General features: G+C 41.4%; 2 protein-coding genes across 6 annotated transcripts in view; one reads left to right on the forward strand and one right to left on the reverse strand.

Moving 5' to 3' along the window:
* The first annotated feature begins 2,431 nt into the window (after positions 1-2,431).
* LOC6038584 (NADH dehydrogenase [ubiquinone] 1 alpha subcomplex subunit 6) lies at positions 2,432-2,962 on the forward strand. Its single transcript, XM_001848314.2, has one exon. It carries the CDS (start codon positions 2,510-2,512, stop codon positions 2,885-2,887), a length of 378 nt encoding a protein of 125 aa, XP_001848366.1. The 5' UTR covers positions 2,432-2,509; the 3' UTR covers positions 2,888-2,962.
* The window catches only part of LOC6038589 (filamin-B), a 104,892-nt gene continuing 83,459 nt past the window's right edge, over positions 2,890-24,322 (reverse strand). For 4 of the 5 annotated variants that reach the window (XM_038266089.1, XM_038266091.1, XM_038266092.1 and 1 more), the window contains 10 exons: positions 20,149-21,160; positions 19,865-20,085; positions 16,317-16,465; positions 11,227-11,299; positions 10,979-11,166; positions 5,342-6,943; positions 5,078-5,285; positions 4,887-5,015; positions 3,282-4,828; positions 2,890-3,224 (listed from right to left, as the gene is read on the reverse strand). In XM_038266089.1, the coding sequence (XP_038122017.1) occupies positions 3,093-3,224; positions 3,282-4,828; positions 4,887-5,015; positions 5,078-5,285; positions 5,342-6,943; positions 10,979-11,166; positions 11,227-11,299; positions 16,317-16,465; positions 19,865-20,085; positions 20,149-21,160 (5,261 nt within the window). In that variant the 3' untranslated portion in view covers positions 2,890-3,092. Of the gene's footprint in view, positions 3,225-3,281; positions 4,829-4,886; positions 5,016-5,077; positions 5,286-5,341; positions 6,944-10,978; positions 11,167-11,226; positions 11,300-16,316; positions 16,466-16,578; positions 17,187-19,864; positions 20,086-20,148; positions 21,161-24,322 lie in introns of those variants that run through there. The other variant, XM_038266094.1, reaches the window with a different exon arrangement.

A 24,322-nucleotide genomic window follows, 5' to 3' on the forward strand; every position in this document is an offset into this window, starting at 1 on the left:
TCATCGTTCTTGTGGGGTGCGTCTTTGGGTGCTTTTGGGGGGGAAAAACCAGAAGGTGTAGTGTAGTTCTCTCGAGGACAAGTATCGGTGTACTTTTTTGAATGAGATGATTGATTTTGGGATTTTTCGGAAAATGATGCTATGAAAACAAAGATGTTGGGCGACTTTATTTCCCAAGCTAAGGGATTTCATTTTAATTAGAAAACAATCCAATTGGGTCCTAAATTGAAGCTAAGATTGCTGATATTAATTTTTACAGCGATAAAGCTTTTTTTTCTGAGTACCTACATTGACCCTTTGTACGAACACAAAGAGTTTAAAATGGATTTTTAAATCAATTTTGAAAAATTAACCTCGCGGTCTTGTCTTAATTTTTGTTTTTTTTTTTTTTTTGCATTAAAATGAAAAAAAGTGATCAGAAATGGTTTTTGATCGTATTTTTACCGTTGTACACTTGGTTGTACATTAAATATGGCTTTAGTACCCAATTAGGTCCTAACATTAAACTTGATTGTGCAATATTATTGTTCACAACCTTAAGCTTATTTTTCTGCGTACAATGACGCAATCATTTTTAAAAATTACCCTCCCGGTCTTTCATGACAGAAAAGGTCCTACTTGACAGTTCGTTTTAAGGGGACCATAGTTGATCCATCGAAAAAATGTTGTTTTGTAATTAGATTTTATTGCATAAAAATAAAAAAAACTAACTTAATCCGCCTATGTGGTTGGAGCCTTCCTCACTTATTACCAACAATGGCTGATATGAAATTTCATCTCTTTCAGATACAAAAATTTCATCGCTTTTTAAGATCCGGAGTAAAAAAGTACATCGATATCACTTAAGTGTACATATCTCGAGACAGGGTTGCCAGATCTCAAATGTTTTGAACTCGTTGGAAAGGTCTTTTGATAAACTAACCAACGATGGGTCGGATGGTGGATCCGGACATAGTTTACATACATTTAAGTGAGATCCGGATATATGTGAAAACAAATTTTTATACATAACTTTTGAACTACTTATCAAAACTTCAATCTGTATAAAACTCGATCTATGGGACCCTAAACCAAGTCGAATGCAACAGGTTCGGGTCAAATCGGTTCAGCCATTGCCGAGAAACATGAGCTAGTTTGTTGGTCACATACATACATACACACACACATACACACACACATACACATTGCATACACACACACATACACACAGACATTTGTTCAGTTTTCGATTCTGAGTCGATATGTAAACATGAAGGTGGGTCTACGACGTTTTGATTCAAAGTTCATTTTTAGAGCAGGATTATAGCCTTACCTCAGTGAGGAAGGCAAAAAGTGGTTAGAAATGGATTTTAGTCGTGTTTTTTAACGTTGTACATACAAATTTGCATAGGGCTTTTGTTATAGCCTATCTACAATCACTTAGCTTAGAATAGTTAAGTAAAGTAAAACTTAGAAAATGTACACAACTTACGGCCGTCATCCACAATCAACTTAAAAAATTTGCTGGGCTGATATACGTTGCTATGCAGTTGTTTGTTTACCTTTGATATGGAAACGTCAACTTACCGTAGATTTTGAAATTTTCCAAACCATACGTCAAGTTTCTAATTTTATTCCTTTTCATTGTAGAAGATCAGATCTGGAGTTTTTTTTAAAAAGGTCCAATAAACCAAATTTCCAGTTTTTGCTTTTTGGGTTTTTTTGAAACCGCCTTGAGTCAGGGGTATTAAAAAACACCCAAAAAGCAAAAACTAAAAATTTGGTTTATTGGTCCATTTAATCTAATCTAATCTAATCTAATCAGACCCTAGCGCAGCCAATCTTTCGAAGGGATCCTGGAGAGTGCCTTAGGTTAGATGACGCCTAGCTCTCTTCTTGTCATTTATAAACATTTGTAGTGCGCCATTGCACCGGAATGCATTGAAACATCACAAGCGTTAAAGCGGCCAGGCCTACTGCGTAAAGCCGTATCGCAGAGATGACTCGTAATTGGGTTGTGTTTGAGCACTAAGTGTTCGAACAACAACACAATTCTGAATCGACAGGGGAGGAAGAAGCGTGGGGACACACCACCATACGCTCCGAGATTTGGTTGTATTCGTTGGGAGCACCATGCTAAGAAGGTTTGGTACTCCGGGACCCTCTGGGATGGGACATTGTATTTCCACGAATGCCCTGGACACTATTTGCCGTGGTTATAGCGCCACAACTCGCTCTAAAAAAAAAAAAAAAAAAAAAAAAAAAAGGTTTATTGGTCCTTTTCAAAAAAAAAAAAACTACAGAGATTCATTTCCATTCAAGTTTCCATTGATTCAAACTCCTAAGCTAAGTGAAATTTTCTAAGTTAAGTGATTGTAGATAGGCCATTACCTTTTAAGACCCTGTTACGTCATACAAAATAAGAGGTTTTTTTTAATCCTAACATCGAATCGTTTGTGATTTTTTTTCTAAAGCAGTAGGCCTTGCATCTTATTTTTTCTAGTCGTTGACAACACGAAATTAACCGAAAATGACCCCCGGAAGAATCGCCGCCGAATCTGCGCTGCAACAGGTGCGCCCCCTCCTATCGATGGACCACCACGAGGCCCGGCGCAAGGTGCTGAGCCTGTACAAAACGTGGTACCGCGAGGTGCCGGCCATCATCCACAGGTACGACATCCCCAAGTCGCGGGAACAGTGCCGGGCGAAGATCCGCGAAGAGTTCCTGCGCCACCGGAAGGTGACCGATTTGCGGGTGATTGATATGCTGCTGATCAAGGGCCAGATGGAGCTGCGCGAGACGGTCAACCGGTGGAAGGACAAGAGCCATCTGATGCGGTACTGGAAGGATGGGGTTGAGGCGAAGCCGAAGGATTTTCTTTCACGGTTCTACGAGGGACACGATTGAAATTTTAATCTAATTGGTCATTTTTATTACAGCAAAAAAAATTAAATTATGCAATAAATGTAATCGATGTAAATATTAAACGTCTTTTCTTCTGTTTTTCTTTTATTTTGTAATATTTCGTAACTCTTGTCTAATAAATTAGTCAACATCTTACGCGTAAAAATATAAACTGCACAAAAAATACTTTAAAAATGTTACGATACAATTAATTGACGTGCAAGAATCGCTTGAGCTCCTCCTGGGTGTCGAAGATTAGCACCGGGAAGGGCGATCCGGGCACCAGCTCGCCGGCCCACTTGACCTCGACGCGGTAATCTCCGGGCTCGGTGGGATCGTACTGCAAAGAAAAGGAGAAGGTTGAGCAAATGTCGATTAAATTAAAGTTCATTCATACCTTGCACAAAATGGTTCGATCCTTCTGGCTTTCCCGCTGCATCTCTACGCGGAACGCTCCCTTCGGACCCCGCACGCGCACCGTCAGCTGACCCGCCCCGGCTCCACGCGTGTCCACGATGAACCTCGACTGGAAGGTTGCGAGCACGCCGTGCTCGATTCCGGGTCCGTACACGCGCACCTTGCTAGCGTCGGGAGCCCCGGCGACTCGCAGCGTAAACGGCGATCCGGGCACGTGTTGGCCACCGTACTTGATCGTGAGCGTGTGCCGTCCGGGTTCTTGGGGCTTGACGTTCAGCGTGAACGTGGCATCGCCGTGGTCGTACAACTCGCAGTACGCGACCTTGCGCGGGCCTGAGCAGTGTGCGGTAAGTTCGCCGGGACCGGCCCGTCGGGTGTCGATCCAGGACTTGATGTCGCGACCGACGACGCCGTTGCGAAGACCCTCGCCCGAGCAGAGTACCTTGGCCGCGTCAACGGCCGGTCCAACGGAGATTGTGAGCGGGCAGCCCTTGATCATGCGACCGTTCCATTCGACGGTCAGGTTGAGCGGACCACCGGTGGATTTGTGCGGGTTGTACGACGCCAGCCAGATCAGTTCGTTGGGGCGGGGCTGGAGGAGGGTCACCGAAAGGGCTTCGCCGTCGTCGAAGGTCATCTGAACTTCGGGTTTGCCGGATAACGCTTCGGTGGCGTCGATCGTGAAGTGGGAAATTTCACCAACTTGAGCGGAGGTCAGTCCTCGACCTGTGAGGACCACCTTATCGGCGGCGGATGAATTGCCTGTGACAAACACATAGCCAGGACTCTGCGAGATCGGAAGTCCCGACCACGTCAAGTCAAAGCTGTGCTCTCCCTTGGCCAGCCCGTCGTCCGTCAAAAACATCAGACTTCTTCCGTTTCCTTGTTTTTCAACGCTAATCTCGTTGTTGTCCACGTAACAGGTCAACTCTCCCGGTCCAGCCATGCTCGTATCGAACGCGATCTTCGTCGGCAGCAGCAGCTTACCATTGCTATCCAGCAGACTTCCCCAACCTCCAATCGGGGCCACCTTCGACGGATCCAAACACGCGATCGTCCACGGCGATCCCGGCAGTGGCCCACGATTCGTACAACTGGCCCTAATCTCGTACTCCCCGACCGTCAAAATGGTGTAGAAGATCTTCCACTCGTTATTGCCCAAATTCTTGATCTTCGGCTCGATCCTCTCCGCCTGCTCGTCGCACCGCTCGATCTGCACGTTCGGCATCGACGGGCAGAACACCACGAACGAAGTCTCCTTGCCGCGGTGCGCCACCTCCAGCCCATTTCCGGACGCGTGGCTGTCGGTCTTGCTGCCAATAGCCTGCACGGCGAACGTGATCGGCGATCCGGGCACAGTTTCCCCTCCATAGACCACCGTCGCCTTGTAGTGACCGGCAGCCAGCGGCAAGAACTCGATCTGGTGCACGTAATCCTCCTGCTGGGTCAGCTTGACCGGGACGTTCTGGCCGGTTGGCGAGAGTACCGTCACCTCGATTTCCGCTACGCCGGCCGCTTCGGATTCCACTGTGGAAATTTACGGAGATTAGGAAGAGTTACAATATAAAAGGGGTTGATGCCCTACCGTGCCAGGAGATTGGCGAGTTGGTGCACAGGTTCATCTTGGGCACATTCTGCAGGTGAATCTTGGAAGGATCGTACGACTCGCACGTGTACGGGCTTCCCGGCAAAGGTTTCGATTGATGCAGCACGTCTGAAAAAGAAACGAAGTTAGTAACACTTGATCTTGCGAGTTCTGAGGGCGATCGTCCTTACCAATCAAGCATTGCCCAACCTTCTGCACGGTGAACTCGGCCTGCAGATGGCCACCCTTGGTCTGGTAGCAACGCACCGGTAGCGCTTGACCTCCCGGGCCGGACACGACCACGTCAAACTCGCGTGCCGGGTGACCAACGGTGTCGATGGCAAACGACGTCGTCTTGCCGACGCGGGCCTGGTACAGCCCCAGTCCGTTGACGGTGATCTGCAAGATATGTTTCGTGAGAAATTATGCAATGAATATTTAGTTGGTGATCCTACCTCCTTGCTCATAGCCGGCGCCAACACGTTGATCTCAATCGGTTTGCTCGCAATCGGCACCTGGTTGTACAGGATCATGATCTTGTGCGGAGCGACGCGCGTTGGATGGTACACAATCTCCCACGTTCCGTTCTTGGTGGGTCCCCGAATCGAGTGCGGAACCTCAAGCCCTCCGCAGCGAACCACCGAAGTGAGCGTCCCAGTGCCAGCATCGGCGATCGAAACCGCAAGCGAAGCCGGTTTGTGGCAGTACGCCTCGCTGACCTCGATGATCTTGACCATGGACGGGTCGAACACGTTGATGGTGCGAGCGGCGATGAACGATCGCGTTTCCGCGTCCACGTAGCGAATGATGTAGCTGCCGATTTTGGTCGCCTTGAACTCGGCCGACTTGCGAGACAGCGTGAACGGTACCATCTTGTTCTCCGGGTCGTAAATCTCAACGGTTTGATCGTCGCCGATCAGCTCGATGAAGGTGCTGTTGCCGACCTGGACGTTCTGGGTGTTTTGCTGAACCTCGCAGCGGAACGGACTTCCATCCACCGGCAAGTCGTTGAACGTGATGTTGACAAAGTGGGCCTCGCAAGTTTGTGGCACGAACGTTACGTCGTACAGACCTCTAGCGCAGGCCGTAACTTCGGCCTTAACCGTGCTTGTTGCCGTTGATACCACCAGTTCCAGCGTTCCTTCGCCAGCACCGGCGGCGTCAACGCTGAACGTCAGTGGAACTCCCAACGAAGCCATCGTGTTATGATGATCAAGCCCGCTGATCGCAACCCGTGAGACGTCGAAGACGTTGCAAGAAAACGGCGAACCATTAATGTGCTGATCATTCGCCGTCACGCTGATCAAGTGCCGCCCAACCGAAGTCGGTACAAACGAAGCAAAGTGAACCTCATCCCTGCAAGTCACTCGGCAAGAAACGGTATCCCCCGACGGAGATGTGATCAACACCTGAGGATCGATCCCGTCGAATCCCTCCAGCTCAAATATGTTCTCGCACTTGACCGGAGCTTGACGCAAGCACTCCCCACTGGCGATCGCCTTGGACAGCGAAACCGGAGCGTGCGTCACGTGGCAAGCAAAGGGCGACCCGGGCACCGGGTACCCGTTGAACCTGACCGACAGCGAGTGCGTCGCCGCTTCCGTCGGCTTAAAGTTCACCTTAAACCGTGCATTGCCCTCCGATTGCACAAAGTTCGGCACGTTCTTCCCGCCAACCGCCACGATGATCTCCAGATTTCCCGCTCCAGCCTGGCTAGCGTTGATCCCGAAGCTGACGCTCTTCCCGACAACCCCCGGCCGGATATCCGTAACCACCACCTTCTCCGCGGAATAGGCCTTCAGCAGGAACGGGCTGCCCTCGACGTGGCCACTGCCCGGGAGGCGCACTTCAACCGAGTGATCGCCCACTTCGATGGGCTCGAACTTGACCTTGTAGCCGGCGGGCGCCGGAACCACGTCGGCGCGAACCGCTCGACGAGCTGGTCCGAGGACCTCCACCACCGGTGAAATGTCCGACTCGACCAGAAACTCGAACACGTGGCCCACGCTGACCTTGTCCATCAGGTCGTTCGTGACGATGCGGGCCGCCGGGGATACCTGCGAGGGGAGAAAAACGTATGAAATTGCGTACTTTTATTGACTCATAAGTTTTGATTAGTGAATCATTTTTATTTTTAGTTTTTTTTTCCAGAAGATGAAAACGCAAACGCCAAAGAGCCTTAAAACTCTCTTCAAAGATTGACATTGAAGCTTTACCTTTGTGAATCTTCCAACGCAGATCAACAATAATAATAATAACTATAGAGCAATTCCAGCTCAAATCAGGAATTTTTCTGGTACTTTTGTACCCGACCCTCTCCGATTTCAATGAAAGTTTTTATACATGTTATCCTAGGCCTATATAAGCCATTTTTGTGTATATGGAGCCAATAGTACTCGAAAATAACATTTGAGAAGGGCGTAAGGTATTTAAATATTTTTGTATTTTGCAATTTAAAAATTACTGTGTCTCGAAGCCATTGCGTCGTATCAAAAAGTGGTCCAAGACAAACTTGTAGGAAATTAGATGGGCTTTCTGAAAAAAATACACTGAAACAAAAATACACGCCACTTCTATGAGATTTTTTGATTTTTAAGTCTAAAACTTAAATTTAAAGGTGTTGTCACGATTTTTTTTCGTTCAATTTTTTTGAGGAAATAGCCTAAAATATAACCAAAAGACTGACGAAAAATGCAGGATGGTATGTCTCTCCTAAAAAAATACAAAAATCATTTACTAAAACTGTTTTTTTGAAAAGTGGTCTAAACGTCAAAATTTTAAAAAACCCATAGTGGGAATCGATTCTCCAGACAATTTTACATAAAAGTCTCCATATTGACCATTGTCCTATGTCCAATCCTTGGGAAGATACAGCGGTTTTAAAAATAAAAATCATGAAAAAATGGGTTTTTTGGTGGTTTTTGGCAATTTCTATATGACAGACTTGGTTTTTCAGTCTCGTAAATATTTTTACCGGAAAGCTCGTCCAATTTCCCATAAGTTTGCCTTTGACAGCTTTTTGATTTGACTCGTTTTGATATTTACGTAAGCTAATTTATTATCCAGGTTTCTACCACACTGAAAAAATATTCTCTTTTCAGTTATTAACAATGTAATTAAGCTTATAACTGTAAGCCCTTACATCCAATTGAAATGCTGTCAAAGGCAAACTTATGGGAAATTGGACGAGCTTTCCGGTAAAAATATTTACGAGACTGAAAAACCAAGTCTGTCATATAGAAATTGCCAAAAACCACCAAAAAACCCATTTTTTCATGATTTTTATTTTTAAAACCGCTGTATCTTCCCAAGGATTGGACATAGGACAATGGTCAATATGGAGACTTTTATGTAAAATTGTCTGGGGAACCGATTCCCACTATGGGTTTTTTTTTTAATTTTGACGTTTAAACCACTTTTCAAAAAAACAGTTTTAGTAAATGATTTTTGTATTTTTTTAGGAGAGACATACCATCCTGCATTTTTCGTCAGTCTTTTGGTAACATCTTAGGCTATTTCCTCAAAAATTTTGAACGAAAAAAAATCGTGACAACACCTTTAAATTTAAGTTTTAGACTTAAAATCAAAATCTCATAGAAGTGGCGTGTATTTTGTTTCAGTGTATTTTTTCAGAAAGCCCATCAATTTCCTACAAGTTTGTCTTGGACCACTTTTTGATACGACGCAATGGCTTCGAGACACAGTAATTTTTAAATTGCAAAATACAAAAATATTTAAATACCTTACGCGCTTCTCAAATGTTATTTTCGAGTACTATTGGCTCCATATACACAAAAATGGCTTATATAGGCCTAGGATAACATGTATAAAAACTTTCATTGAAATCGGAGAGGGTCGGGTACAAAAGTACCAGAAAAATTCCTGATTTGAGCTGGAATTGCTCTATAAAATTGTCAAAGAGACATTGAAGATTGGACCTTTGGTTGCTGAGATACAGCGGTTTAAAGGAAAAGAAACACGAAAATTAAAGTTTTCTAAGCAAACAATATTAGAAAAGTGGATTTAATTTAACTGTGTGTTAATATTAGGCCGATGCAAATATTTAAAAAAGTTTTTGTCCCTCGGCCCTGGCCGAGGTCAAAGGGGAGGGGGGGCAAAAAAATAAAAAAAATATAAAAAATTAAATAACAAGCCATAATCTTCACATTTAAATGAAAAAAGTGTTTCAAAATGCATTTTACACTAGTTCAGTTGTTTTGCAATCATTAGTTTTCAAAAAATCTAAGATCTGACAAAAACAAAAATTGTATCGAAAAAAAAGATTTTGCATCGAAAATTTTCAAAAAATCTTAAGATTTTTTAATAAACCCAAACATGCTAAAAATGATTTTAAACGCAGGACAAAAACTTTTAAAAATATTTGTACCAGCCTTATGCAGTCATAAAAATACCTAGCGTGACGTAACAATCTCGCAATTTGATCATATTCGTGTTCCTGAGACAATTTTACAATAGAACCGAGCAGAAAAATGATTATTTTCATCTATTTTAGCCTTTAAAAAAATTAAAGTTAAAAAAAGTCTTCGAATCACATTTAATGAAAATCTATCACCGGAAAATTTGATCTAAAAATGTCTATTTTATGTGTTAAACTGCCTTACCCAAAGCGATTTAAGTCTCAGATAGTAGCCCCAGATGTCCCCTACAATCTGCAGGTCGAATCGAGTTTTTGAAATTTAATTAAGTTTTGCCCAAGTTACTACTTTTTTAAGATTTTTGACGTTTTTGAACCATAAACCTTTGTGTCCCGATTTGCCTCATTTTCCGTTGACCTAGAGTGCTCATATTTTGGCCAGATGCTAGTTTTATATGTACAAACAATCCCTGAAAGCATTTGATTCTGAGTCGATATGTATACGTGAAGGTGGGTCTAGGTCAAATAAGGAAGTTCATTTTAGAGTGATTTTATAGCCTTTCCTCAGTAATGTGAGGAAGGCAAAATCAACTTCCTTTACAACTAGAGCAGTCTTTTGAAAACTATCATAAGAATTAAACGTATTAATCAAAATACCTGTACCAAATTTAAATTTTAAAGGTATTTTGCTATTTAGGTCTGATCAAAAAGCATTGTAGATTGATGTAAAAACTTTCCGGGAAAATAATTTTGGACTCGGTTCTCACGAGCTGGAATAGAGGAAAAAAAACCTGTAATTTGAAAATCGAAATTTGGTGACCTCCCTGACTTAAAATGAGTAAATTTGGGCTTGTTTACACCTTATTGAAAAATAAATGTGAAGTTTTCAAATGACTTTTGAATTACAATTAGGCTAAACGGGACTACAGTTTGAAACAGAACAGAGTTTTTAGCGCACTTATTAAAACCTGGGTGATGAATAGAGAGAATGCGTAACGTGATTTATGAATGATCCCACATTGTTTACATCTGCTAAGTAGCAGACTGTTCAAGCACAAGCATGACTTCTTCTTATTGGTAAATGAGCTGTTTTATAATCAGTAGTGTGTGTATTATTTTGTCTAGTTTTTGACATTTTTTGATGGAAAATTGTGTGTGTTTTCATGTTTCGATCGGTTATAAGAGGTTTTTTTTACGGGTGACGAAGAACTGCGGCAAGAGTGTCATTCTGCGATGTCGCAGATAAATTCCCTGGCTGATTTTGGAATACTGCAGCTCTTTCTGTCTAGCAAAAAAACATCGCAAATTCTAGCAAAGCTGACCCAACAAGCAGCGAAGATTTTCACTAAACCAGTAGGTTTTCAAACGGAATCAAACAATGAAGACAGCTTCTGCATGGATACAACCGCATCGGCTCCATAAACAACTTCCATTTATAATCATAACAAAACGACGATCTCGCCTTCAACTTTCTTAAGTTTTATTGACTTTAACTCCAGGTCCTCAAATCCAAACATTTTTCATTATTGCAAAAATTAAAACATTTTTTAATGATCGATAACAATACTTTCCACTTTTGGCGAGCAGTAAATTGGTTCCACTTTGACAGTTCGAAATTGAGGCCGTTTTGCGAACCACTATTCAGCACCCAGATTAAAACCTGCTTAAAACTTGGACATCTTTGTACACACTTCACACTCAGCAACTCGGTACTCACCTTGCAGGTGAACGGACTGCCCGGCACGTCCTGCCCGTTGAAGCGCAGCTCGACGGTGTGGTTCTGGGCCTCGCGCGGTGTAAAGCTGATCGCGTACGTGTGCTGACCCTGGGCCTGCGCCGACGTCGGCACGCGCCCCCCGTTGACCGTCACCTCCAGATTTCCGGGCCCGGCCTGGGAGGTTTCCACTGTAGAAAGTTGAGATTAGAGATTAGATACAATCTTGAATCTATAAAGCGCCAACTTACCCAAGAAGACGACCGGCTTGCCGACGGTACCATTGTTGACGTTCTTCACCTTGATCGCGGTGACGTCGTAGACCTTCATCGCGCGGAGTGTTGCGTGTCGTGGGGTTGTGGTGTTGATGTTTCGGCGGCGTTAGAACAAATGACGGAAGCAACAACCGTGATACATGGAATGGACAAGAAAACTGCGGTTAGAGTGCAGGTCGCGCAAAAAAATACCACCACGCGAAGTCGTCGTCGCGTCCACAATTAACGGTAATTATACGCGGTTTGGTTGAGTACAGTACCAGGGGTGTAAGCGGCTAGATTATCATAGCTTTCAAAAATTGAACGCTTCAAAACTTCAACCCTGAGTTCATCCGTAGAAGGGGTTAAGAAACCGCTTCCCGTTGTAGTTGATGACGTATCGTGAACAACCTTAAAAGTCGTTCTGTCAACAAAAGCTTTCGCCGGAAATGCAGCATGACTCGACAGGTAGCGCATAGTTTCGGGGGTGTGGATGGAGAATGTAAGCCGGTCATTAGTATTCAGCTCATGGCTAGCCACTCGCCCGAGCAAAGTGGCTACAGGTCGAGTTTAGTTGGACGCTTGGTTGGAGGGTATAGTTTGTATCATTTTTCAAAACCAATAGAAGCTTTGACGGTTTCCCTAACACAAACTTCAGCACAAGGGTACCTTAACACTTTTAATACTGTGAGAAATTTGAATTACTCGGGATATGCCTTTCTTAATTCGGAAAGGATATAAATTCACACGAAAAGTTAAATGCATTCTTATGCATTGAAATTTTACAACAGAAAACTATTGCAATGGAATCAGTACGAAAGGCAAGGTAAATAGCATAAGTGTATCTCGTGTATGTTACAATAGTAGTTAATGCAACAAGTAGCAAAAAGATTATTTTTTCAGTACGAGTCGTACATTTATCCAACGAGGTTCACCGAGTTGGATAAATACGAAGGGTGCTGAAAAAATCAAGTTTTGCAACGAGTTCCATACAATATTTTTTGCAATTCCGAAAAACACCCATTGAGTGAAATTTTAAGTCAAATTTTCATGTATTTTGTCAATAAATCGTTCAAATCAAAAAAATGTTGAAAAGTGTTACTTTTCGAAACAACTGCTGAAAAGATCAACTTTTCAGCACCCGTTTCAGTGCCGAAAAGTAGAACTTTTCAGAATTTATTTTGAAAAGTGTCGCTATTCGATTCTGTTATTTTTGGTACAGAAAATTAGGCTATTTCGTCGTTCAAGAATGACAGGAAAAGTAAGTAGTTTCACGACGGAATTGCAAAAAGTTATTTAGTTTATCCCTTTGAGTCATACAAAGTTTTTGAGTATTGCTTTTTTTTTCATTCAGTATGGAATTTCGACTGTTACGTTAGAAATTTGATATTGTTTTTTTTTATTGTAGTTCATTGTGCCAGAGAAAAATCTCAAAAATCTTCAAAGCTCAAATAAATTTTAATTGAAGGGAGGAATCATTACCGTATAAGGCAGAGACAATATCACATTTGTTTACGATTGGATTTAATATCGTTAAAAGAAACTCAACATCCCAGATATTGCACTGTTATCAACAGCACAATCTGCACTGACTGACATACATGTTGGTCTGCCTTCGATTTCTACAGCAGTGTGTGAAATTGTTTATCATTAAGTTCGAAAAACAAAACACTTATTTGGTGCCAAATGCCAAACAGTTGGAAGTCGGTTTTTGAAGTGTTTATCGAAGATTTAGTTTTGATCAAAAGTTGAAATATTAAAAAAATCGATAAATCTAGGACAAAAGGTCGAAAGACAAGGTCGAATGGACCAAAGGTCGATTTAAAAAATAAAATTTTACAAAAAAAACGTTTGATGCTGGCCAAAATGCATAAATATTGAAAAACAACTATCGAAAGGATTATTAAAGGGTTTTCATTAACTGCACTTTTATATTCTTAAAAATTTAGAGGTCTTCTGAATAAAATCTTGCCCCCCCGGATTGTTGGAGACTTTTTGAACACGATCGAAACTTTTTAAATATGCAGATTAACTTTTGAAGTCAGATTTTTCTAAGGATCTGATGTGAGCATGAAGGATAGATTTTAAAAAGAATAGAAAACTTGCAACAATATTTAATAAGCAAGACTTTTCTGATTTCGGAACTTTTTATACTTGAAAAAAAATGGAAAAGTCACTTAAATATTCTAACCATTATTTATTTTTTATAAATAAAATATAAACTTACAAAATATTTAGAAGTCGAGAACTGTTAATATTTGAAAGAATGGAAAACCTTACAAAAACATTCAAACAGTCAAGAATGTTTATTTTCTTTGGAAATTTTAAAGTATGGAAAAATTAAAAGTCATAAATAGGTAGTTTGAAAAAAAACTCAAAAAAAAAATTAGAATTCGATTTTTCAAACGATGTGTGTTTGGAAAAATGGGTTGTTTATTGAATGGAAACAAAAATTGAGAAATCGCCTATAACACTGACTTACAAAAAATGACAAAAATGACTGCGCAGGCTCAACTCCAGGGGAAGCATAAAGTTTGAGGTCCTCAGAATCACGTGCATTTTGAATTTTCAAAAAAATAGTTTGTCTGGGACGACTGGTAGAATGTAACAAAAATGACTTTTTGGGGGGCATTCAAGAATTAGTTCCGGTGGACATACTGAGCCCAAATTCCAAATATGAGCTTGATTGGGCGTAACAGGAGTTGGCGCTTTGCATTTAAATTTTAAAGGGATTTGACCCGTAAAAAATATTTTTTCAAAAATATCACATTTTGGGGCATTTTGGCCACTAAAGCGTTTATTTTCAACATCACTGGCGTATAGGCCAGATCCTTGCGCATTTTTTGGTATGTATAACCTGGGTGATGAATAGAGAGAATGCGTAACGTGATTTTCGAATGATCCCACTTTGTTTACATCTACAAAGTAGGCGGCTGTTCAAGCCCAAGCATGGCTTTTTCTTGCTGGTAAATGAGCTGTTTAATAGAGTTATCTAAGCCTGAGCTCACGCACACTAGCACTCCATTTGTTTTGCTGGCGGGTACAAAATTTAACCTCAATCTTTTTCGTGTACGTACACGCAATACATGCACACGTAGATAACTCTATAATCAGTAGTATGTGTTTTATTTTGTCTAATTTTTGACATTTTTTGCTAGAAAATTGTCGCGTTTCGATCGGTTAGAAGAGATTTTTTTACGGTTGACGAAGAACTGCGGCGAGAGTGTCATTCTGCGATGTCGTAGATAAATTCCCTGACTGATTTTGGAATCCTGCAGCTCTTCCTGGTCCAGCGAAAAAAACATCGCTACTTCTAGCGAAGCTGATCCAACAAGCAGAGAGAATTTTAACTAAACCAGATTTTCAAACGGAAACAAACAATAAAGACAGCATCTGGGTGGATACAATCGCATCGACTCCATAAACAACTTCAATTCATAATTATAAAAAATGACGATCTCGCCTTCAACATTCTTAAGATTTCTTGACTTCAACTCCAGGTCCTGAAAAGCCACACATCTTTCATTCAAAAAACATTTTTTAATGATCGATAACAATACTCTCTACTTTTGGCGAACAGTAAATTAGTTCCACTTTGACAGTTCAAAATTGAGGCCGTTTTGCGAACCATTATTCAGCACCCAGTAAATAACATTTAAGTTTGAAAAAGCCTGGAGCTCTCTCTTCTCCTCATGGAGAATTCGGGCGGTTTGTCGCTCTTGCATACAACCCAAAAATTGCATGCAATATGTAGGAGAACCGAACCGCACTAAATCTCCATACAAACTTTGGAGAAGAACCATTCGGTCCAGCCAAACTATTTTTGAAAAATTCAAAATGCACGTGTTTCTTGGGACCCCTAACTTTATGCCGAGTTGAGCCTGCGCAGAAATTTTGTTGGTCGGTGTGATTATGATTTGTTTCTTTTTTTCATATTCGACCTTTTGTCCTTTCGACGTTTTGTCTTTCGACCTTTTGTCCCTTTTCAACCTTTGGTCCATCCGACCTCATGTCTTTCGACCTTATGTCCTTCGACCTTTTGTCGCAAGGTCGGGGTCGGGGCAACTTTTTCCGATATCGTGTTAGTTGGCTGGCGGAGAATCATCCACCTAAAACAATCTACTATAATTATTTAATTTGGACTATTCAGCCAAAATCTTTTAATCTTTATAAAGTTGAAAACGACCTTGACAGCTTATGCATTGATTTGGTTGGTGTCTCTGCTAAAACGATAAAGCTTCACAGTAAGTTTTTGCCTTCCTCACGTTACTGAGGAAAGGCTATAAAATCACTCGAAAAATGAACTTCTCAATTAGACCTCCTAGACGCACCTTCATGTATACCTATCGACTCAGAATCAAATTTTGAGCAAATGTCTGTGTGTGTGGTGGGATGTTGATCGAAAAATTGTCACTCGATTATCTCGACATTGGCTGAACCGATTTTGTCCGTTTTGGCGTCATTCGATCCGTCTTGAGGTCCCATAAGTCGCTATTAAAAATTATGCAGTTTAGTTAAGTACTTCAATAGTTATGATAAAAAAACGATTTTAGCAAAAGTCCGGAAGATTGTAAAAAGGGTGGTTTTTGTAAGAAAACCCGTCATGCTATACATTTTCAGAAAGGTATTCAAAAGACCTTTCCAACGCGTCCAAGACATTGAAGATCTGAATATCCTATCAAAAGTTATAAGCACTTAAGTGTAATTTATACGCTTTTTGGAGGCCGGATCTTAGATATGTCGATGAAAACGTTGTCCGGATCTCTCATGCGACCTATCGTTGGATAGGTATTCAAAAGACCTTTCCAACGCGTCCAAAACATTGAAGATCTGACAACCCTATCAAAAGTTATAAGCACTTAAGTGTTATTTACGCACTTTTTGCATTTTGGATAGCACCCTTTAAATGTGAGGAAGGCGCCAACCACCTAAGGGTGGATTAAGTAACGTTTTTCAAGGTCCAACAAGTTGCGCCCGTTTAGTATGCAAGCATTCAAATCTACAGAGGCTTTACAGCTTCACGCCAAGCCTTTCACCGTCCGATATACCCAAGACTCAAACCAGGTTTTTCGTTTCGCGCTGCTTACCTTCGCCGAGTACGGGCTGCCCACCGTCGGTTGTCCCTCGACGGTCACGCTGACGCGGTGCTCTCCAACGACCCGCGGCACAAACTCCGCCTTGAACACTCCATCCGCCGTCTGCAGGACCTGCGCTGGCACCGAATGGCCGGACGGTCCTGTGTTTTGTGTCACCGTTTTAACGGGGGTTTTGGGGGAGTTTGCAAGGGTTTTGGGATTTTTTTTGGTTTGGTTCGGGGTGGAAAGGGGTCGTCAAAAAGATAGCGTTTTGTAGTCTTGTTTAATAAGTTTGTTTTATTCTTCTTCAAGGTTGTTTGTTTTTTTATACAAAATAAATCAAGTATTAAATCATAAAAAATGTGCTCAGATACCAACTAGGGTTAAGGGGAAGTAAGAAAGGGAAAGGTAAAATTGGTGTTAGCCGACAGACAGGACGAAGCGTTACTGAGGGTAGAGTTATTTCTACTAAACGAACTTAACCTATGCTTAGCATGCAGCATGCAATGGCCCAAAGATTAGACACCTCAACCAAGGATTGCCTAACTGAATTTGTTTGAACTTCTTAGTCTTGTTATGCCAATTGAGTGATTTGATTCACTCGCGTGGTTGTGTCGAATTGCAACTCTCCGATTAGTTGAAATTATGGAACGATTGTTAAATAATTATGCCAGAAGTATTAGTTAAGGGAAAGGGTAACCATTAACATCCGTTCATTAAACGTAACAAAAGGTATAAATTATTAACGAGCAAAAATATATAAATTGATCTTGAACTTTCGGTTCATATATCCTCTCTCTCTCTCTCTCATTCTCTTGCTAGCATGGAAAACAACTTAGTTCGTGCTAAGTAAGAGGTCTTAGTACAAAAGTCTACGTCGGCCTGAAATATACACGTGGAAAAAACAAGAAAGGTGAAGAGAGTTGATCAGATTAAATCTTTGCAGGCTGTGTACACGTGAGGTGGAAACTGAAGAGAGATTGCTGTGCAAATATTGCATTTGATTCGGTATCGGTGTTGGTAGTCGTTTCACACTTCTGTTTGAATTATGAAGATAAATAAATTGATTGAAATCATCAACTGCATTTCTCAACAATCAAATTTATCAATAATTTTCGAAAGATTTAAAAAGAACTGTTTAAATGGCTCTTTAAGGTCGTAGGTGGTGTCTTTCACTCTTGATCTGACTGTCAATGACTGTCAATACATGATATTTTGCCAGCTATAACATAAATGATATGCTACTAAGTGTCCGGATTTCGAATCATGACGTTATTTTGGCTGATAAATTCTATGAAAGTTCATTTATAAAAATGATTGTGAATTTTTTTCTTAAAACTTATAATAAACAAGACCAAATTAGATTAAAATACTAGAAACTTGATATAAAACAAGAGGAGTATAGTTTTCGTAGAACAAAAGTTACTCAAAATGACCTCCTGAAAAAATCAAAATTCTCGATAGAAAATTTGGGTATCACTGGGTTAAGCTTATTGTTGCTTGATTGCAGTAGAACTCCCTTTTTTAAAAAACTTTAATCAAACGTCCTCGGTCCTCATTTCTGCTAAACCAGTTCGAAAAACAACAATGTTATGCAATTTTGTATTATTCAAATTGATCTCATGTCAAAAACTTCAATGGTCTGAAAAAAAACGCAAATAATAAATTCAAAATTCAATTAGGGGAGCTGGGGGTAAGACGGCCAGGCGGGGTAAGACGGCCACCCCACTGTTTTAATAAGTATACTAATGAATATTACTAAAATGTTTAGCAATACTGTTCCTCATGCTAAATAATGCATATGGAGTCACCTTTGCCAGAAATATTGTTTGAAATAGTATAAAAATAGCTCAAAATAAACAAATAATTTTTGAACTTGAAACTGGATGTAATTTTCATTAATTACAACTTAAGCATTTTTGTTAAATAACAATATGTTTTCCTGTCTTGAAATATTTTTTCATGTTAAATTGAAGTTTTCCCTAGATTATGTCCCTCGAAAAAGTTCAAAAAATGCGATGAACTGTTTACAAAAAATGTTTAAAAAAATAATTTATTTGGGGGCAAGACGGCCACCTCCTCCGGGGGTAAGACGGCCACCCGTAATTTGTAGATTTTATTTGATATAGGTTATATTTTTGACGGTTTTTGGCTATTAAGACATATTTGTAGATAAAGGAAAAGCATTTTCAATAAAACTATCAATTTTTAATCAAAATGCTGTTAACTACCGTTTCGACAACATTGTTTACTGAGATATAGCAAAACTCATTGAATAGTATGAAATCCTATCAAACTTTTCATAAAAATCGCTAATTTAATATTGTTTACATAAGTATGATTTACTTATTCTAATCTAAATACACAAACTATTTTTTTGTATCAAATTGTGTTTGTTTTGTAGTAAAAGTTCATAGTTTTTCATAAAATGTGGTCGCAATAATATGAAATTCACTGAGCCAAAATATGAAATTTTTTAAACAGCATTTTTATTCACATTTGAAACCTGATTTTTTTCAACCAAAATAGTTATGATGTTCAGAGAAGTCTGTTGAACCAACCATGTAGGTGTTTGGGTGGATTTAGCAAAGTTATTAAGTTAATTTATAGCACTGGCCGTCTTACCCCACAGTGGCGGCCGTCTTACCCCGCGTATTTCATATATATACGATTTCAATTATTTTTTTTAAAATTGCTGAAAAGTATTGAAAATTGGTTTTTAGACCAACTAATTTGTGTCATTTCTATAATGGACTAGTAGTAGAACAATATGTACGTAATTTGAGATCAAAATAATCTGTTGTGTAAATTTTATTAGACTTCTCCCTTAGGGTGGCCGTCTTACCCCCATCTCCCCTATTTACTTCTCCAGAGAAATATCCCGAGACCATCCGGTAATCGGATCCAGATAATCTTGTTTTCAATCATAGTCCTAAATGTAGGCAGTACTAATAACAGCGAGCTGAGAGCTTTTCCAGCTTTTCATAATGCTTTGATTATTGTAGGCTCCATTTGAACTGGAACTTGCTCTTGAAACATAAATTCAGGCGCATTTTGAAATGGTTTTTGACACCGGTTCCAATGCAAGCGTGATTTTTTTTTAATTTTTTTTTTATAATTTCCGTTATTGTTAAAACTTGTGAAACGACTACCAAAACCAAACCCTTACTGAACGGAATCAGTTTCGCCGCGGTTTTTTCGTGACCAATTTGGTGCCACCGTGAACCTCTCTGGTACCGTTTCTTGGTGCAGTTCCGGTGGAGGTTATTTTGATTAATATCTCCAGTAACGGTGGTGCGCTCAGTTTAATCTGCTAACAATTTGGAATCATCTTTTTTCTTCGGTGTGACAATTTTGCAGGGGATTGGGCGAAGACAGCCGAAAGATTCGTAAAAAAAAGATAAAGAGCAAAAAGAAAGGTGGGGGCAAAGAGTGGCCAAATAGATGATTACGGTCGAATTGGTTCTAGGTTCTAATTGAATAAATATGTACGAGGCTGAGAAAAACTCATATTAAAAACACAACACTTTAGATAGAAATGGTGTACGATCTGGGCCTACCTTCGACGTTGACCTCGATGTCCTCCAGTCGGCCTCCGGCGTGGTTTATGATTAGCGAATTGGGCAAGTGGAGCGGACCGGGTCCCCCGAGGGACACCTGCGGTCCGGTTGTTCCCCCGTTGATAATGACCGTGATCGGGCAGCCCGGCACGAGCATCTTGTTGAAGCTGACGTTGATGATGTGCTCGCACGGTTCCGCCGGGACGAACGAGACGGCGAACCTGGAATGGAAGATGTAGGTTAGAACTTGGTTTGATTGGTTGAGTTTTTGCTGGTGGTCTTACTTGGCATTTCCTTGTGGGTGCACCTGGGTGGGGATGTTATGGCCTTTGGCGGAGATCGTAATCTCCAGATTTCCTTCGCCGGCGTCTCCGGCATCGACGGTGAACTGAACCGGTCTGCCAACGGTGCCCTTGGACACTGATCCGACCGCTACCTTGGTCGCGTCGTACGACTTGGCCACGAAGGGCGTTCCCTGTACGGGGTAGCCGTTGTACTCAACGTTGATCGTGTGCGCCCCTACATGGTTCGGGGTGAATTCAGCCGTGAAGCCGGCGTGAATATCTCCGGTCACGCGAACCGGCAGTTCTCCCTGGGGTCCACGAACGCTAACGGCCAGCTCGGCCGCTCCTCCACCACTGACCGTGATGTGGAACGAGGCAGGTCGGTTTACCGGAATCAGTTCCAGGTTGGACAGGTTGAGCAGAACTCGGCTAGTGTCGGCCACGGAGCACACGAACGGACATCCAATGACGGTTTCTCCGTTGAACTTGATATCGATCAGGTGCGGCTTGGCCTGTTCCGGTGTGAACGAAACTAAACATCTCCCACCACCCACAACCTGCACGTGGTTCGGCACTTCTCCCTCGTTGATGGAAATCTCCAGCTGACCCTCGCCCGCAGCGCTGGCATCCACCCGGAACTGGCACGGCTGCCCAACAACTCCCCCGTTGACGTCCGTCACCTGTATCAGACTCGAGTCGTACACCTTGGCGATGAGTGGCCCGCCCACCAACGTGGTGCCCCCAATCGAGGCCTCAATAATGTGCGTGCCGACCTCGGCCGGGACAAACTCGATCCGGAGTGCCCCGTTGGCCGCCTCGTGGGTGACGCGCGCGTTGACCTTGCTCTTGCTGGGCGAGAGCACCGTCGCGACGCAGTCACTGCCCCGGATCGAGGCCCCAGGAGGCGGCAGCACTTCAAAAACCGCCGGCACGTTGGCCGGCACCAGCCGGGTGGATTCACCGAGCGCGGTCAGCCCCGGCGAGGACATGATGTTGATATTCCACGGTGACCCTGCGGGGGGAGGAGAGAGAGAGAAAAAAAAAATATTTTTAATTGATCTCTGTCAGCAATCAAACAGTGAAATTCAAATCATGATGAACAATCAATTCTTACATATAATTTTGTATTATAATAATTCGGGTCCCTTAAGGTTATTTTCCTTAGGACCCTTCATGATAAAATAAAAAGAGATGTTCTTGAAAAGTCCAATCTGTAGTCAGAGTATGCTCCGAAGACGTATATTTGAAATATTTTTTTGTTCCAATAGCGATTGACAGAATATGGCAAGGCAAACTATGCGTTGTTGGCCAATCATTACGCTACGGAAACGGAAAAATAAGTTATAGTGGAATGTTTTTATCAATGTTTTTTTTTATTCAGTAGAAAACAACCGATTTGTTCGACATGATGAATCAGACCAAAAGCATAAAAAAAACAAACGCTTGGGCTTGAGGTTTGCGTCCAGACTGTGTCGCAAGAGGCGCGCGCGCGATGTGTCACGATGCGGGGATGCAACATTTCTGTGCAACACAACAAACGGTTGCGCGTCAGTCTGGTATGCAGCGGACATGATAAATTCTGGAGTTTTTTTTTGAAAAGGTCCAATAAACCAAATTTCCAGTTTTTACTTTTTGGGTGTTTTGGAAACCGCCTTGAGTCAGGGGTATCAAAAAACACCCAAAAAGCAAAAACTGAAAATTTGGTTTATTGAACCTTTTTAAAAAAAACTCTAGAATTGTTCTTTTTCCTATTAAAATTATTTTTATTAGGTCCTTTTCGGTGCCGGGACCTGGTTAGGACCGAGTCGGCTAATTATTTTTATGTTAAAGTTAAGAGTAATTACAGGAATCTTGTGGGAGTGGGAGTCGATTACCCGCTCGGGGTTAAAAGGGTTGAGTGGGGGATTGATGTTTCAACACAGCAAATTCTGATGTTCGTTTTTAGTTAATATTTACTGAAAACTGCACTATTGAAATTTTCAGTTAGTTTTTCGCTGAACTTCAGTTAAAATTTGTATGAGGCTGTCAAAGTTTGCTGAAATTTCAGCAAGTTTTCATTTACTGAAAATTTCGGTAGTGCAGATTTCAGTAAATTTAACTGAATTCAGTAATGAGAAATTGGTGTGAAGACAAGAAGTAGGAAGGGAATGGGTTTTGGGTGGCTAACCAGATGGCAGCACGATGTGACGCCACGTCCCTATGGATATTTTGGAATCTAAGAGGAACTGATATATTTGCAAGTTCACCAAGTCGTTCTGGTCTAGTGGTTAGCATTTTTGCTTACCATTCCAAAGGACGGGGGATCGAACCTGCCAATCTTTCGCAGGGATCCTGGAGAAAGCCTGAGGTTAGATTACGCCTAGCCCCATCGTCTTGTAATTTATTAACATTTGCAGTGCGCCATTGCATCACAGACGACTTTAAAGCGGCCAGGCCTACTGCGTAAAGTTTACCGCAGAGAGCTGATTTGTTGAAGTGGGTTGAGTTTTTGATTGAGCACGGAGTGGGCATACAACAACACAATTCTGAATGTATAGGGGAGGAAGAATCGTGGGGACACATCATCATACGCTCCGAGATTTTGGCTAGGAAGTTTTGGTAGGGGAAATATACCAATTTTAAGCATATTAAGTGGTCGTGTTTGAATGATGCTGGATAATCTGGAGTGTTCCTTGAAATTCACTAAAACTAAGTACACCAACGAGTAGAGCAACTTTTTGTGAACATTTCTTTTTATTTTCAGTTTTACTAAAAGTTATTCTATTCCTTTTACAAGCATTCAAAAAAATATTTCCCAAATGTATTGTAATCAGACGAGAATGCATTGGGCCAGCCCATTTTTCTATTTTCAGCTTAGTTCTTTTTTCTTCTGCTTAGTGCTACCAATTGTGATGAAATTTTAAGCAAACACTTAGAAAAGTAGCTGTAGTTTCCTGGCAATGCTGGCCTACTTGAACAGACGCTGCTGTTGGTGTTGGTGGCCACCCTTTGTTCTTTATTTGTCACCGCTTCTCGCTTGTTTTTCTTCAGCCTTCGATAGGAATGGGTCGTCAAAAGTCGAACGTCAAAAGACTTGGTGCGTTTGTTTAATTGATGGAGCTTGCGAATTATTTACATGTTTCGGGTTTTTTTTTTTCAAGTGAGTGACTAACTAATGTTCAAAAGAACATGTTGCCGGTAGTTGGAAGCAATTTCATATCTTAAGCGCTTTGAAAACGTTAGCGCAAGTGAAAAGATATTGATGGCGACTTTCGTTAAGCAGTTAAGCTCTCATCTTGCGTGTGGATGTGTGTGCCTTACATTTGCGTGCCTTACATTTGCGCGCCGATAATGGACGAAAACTCATTTAAAAATCTTTCTAAAATCGATTGATTCAACCATATCATGTAAAATTTTCAATGCATTCACAAAGAATATATTTTTTGAAAATGTAGTAAGTTTCAAAGTATAAATATGGACTCAAAATTGTTCACAAAACATTGTATTCTTCCAAAAATACACAAATTTTCATAATTTGTAATATGGGTATCAAACGAAGCGATATTTTGTATGTTTCTTTCACCTTATTAAAGTAATTTAGCATAGCATAGCATTGCTCCGTGGACCACAGATGAAAAGTAGGAACCAATCATCACCCCTTCGCAATTTTCAAAGGTCCCTATCGTGCTGATCAATACCGACGTCGGCCACGACCAGAAGTAAGACACGGGGAAGTGGATGGGAATGTTAGCCGATATTTGAGTGATGGGACCGCCAAATCAGCTGCGTCTCTGACAAAGTATCACATGAGTTTTGAGGGGTTAGTAAGATGGGTATGAGGTCAGGATTCACTGTGGTAGGTGATGCGACCATAAGCAATTTGTTTATCGGTTGAAATTTTAAAAATCTTAGGCAGCCGGCTGCGGAAAGATACCTATCTAGGGATTTAAATATAGTATTAATTCGACCGCGATTCTCCAGAAATTCTCCGTCGGCGTGCCTTCCGATCAACGGTGATGTAGGAAGGGCTTCATTCATTAGAACTATTTTATATCAGAAGCCTTAAAACATATTCGTCGACGTGCCTTCCGATCCTCGATGATATGGAAAGGACTTAATCCAGCAATACGACTTGCTTGTCTCAATCGGATCGTTTCTATCGAAAACTATATAAAGAGAACAAAAATAAAATTCA

Source organism: Culex quinquefasciatus, chromosome 3 (assembly GCF_015732765.1).
Source record: "Culex quinquefasciatus strain JHB chromosome 3, VPISU_Cqui_1.0_pri_paternal, whole genome shotgun sequence".
NCBI classification, from domain to species: Eukaryota; Metazoa; Arthropoda; class Insecta; order Diptera; family Culicidae; genus Culex; species Culex quinquefasciatus.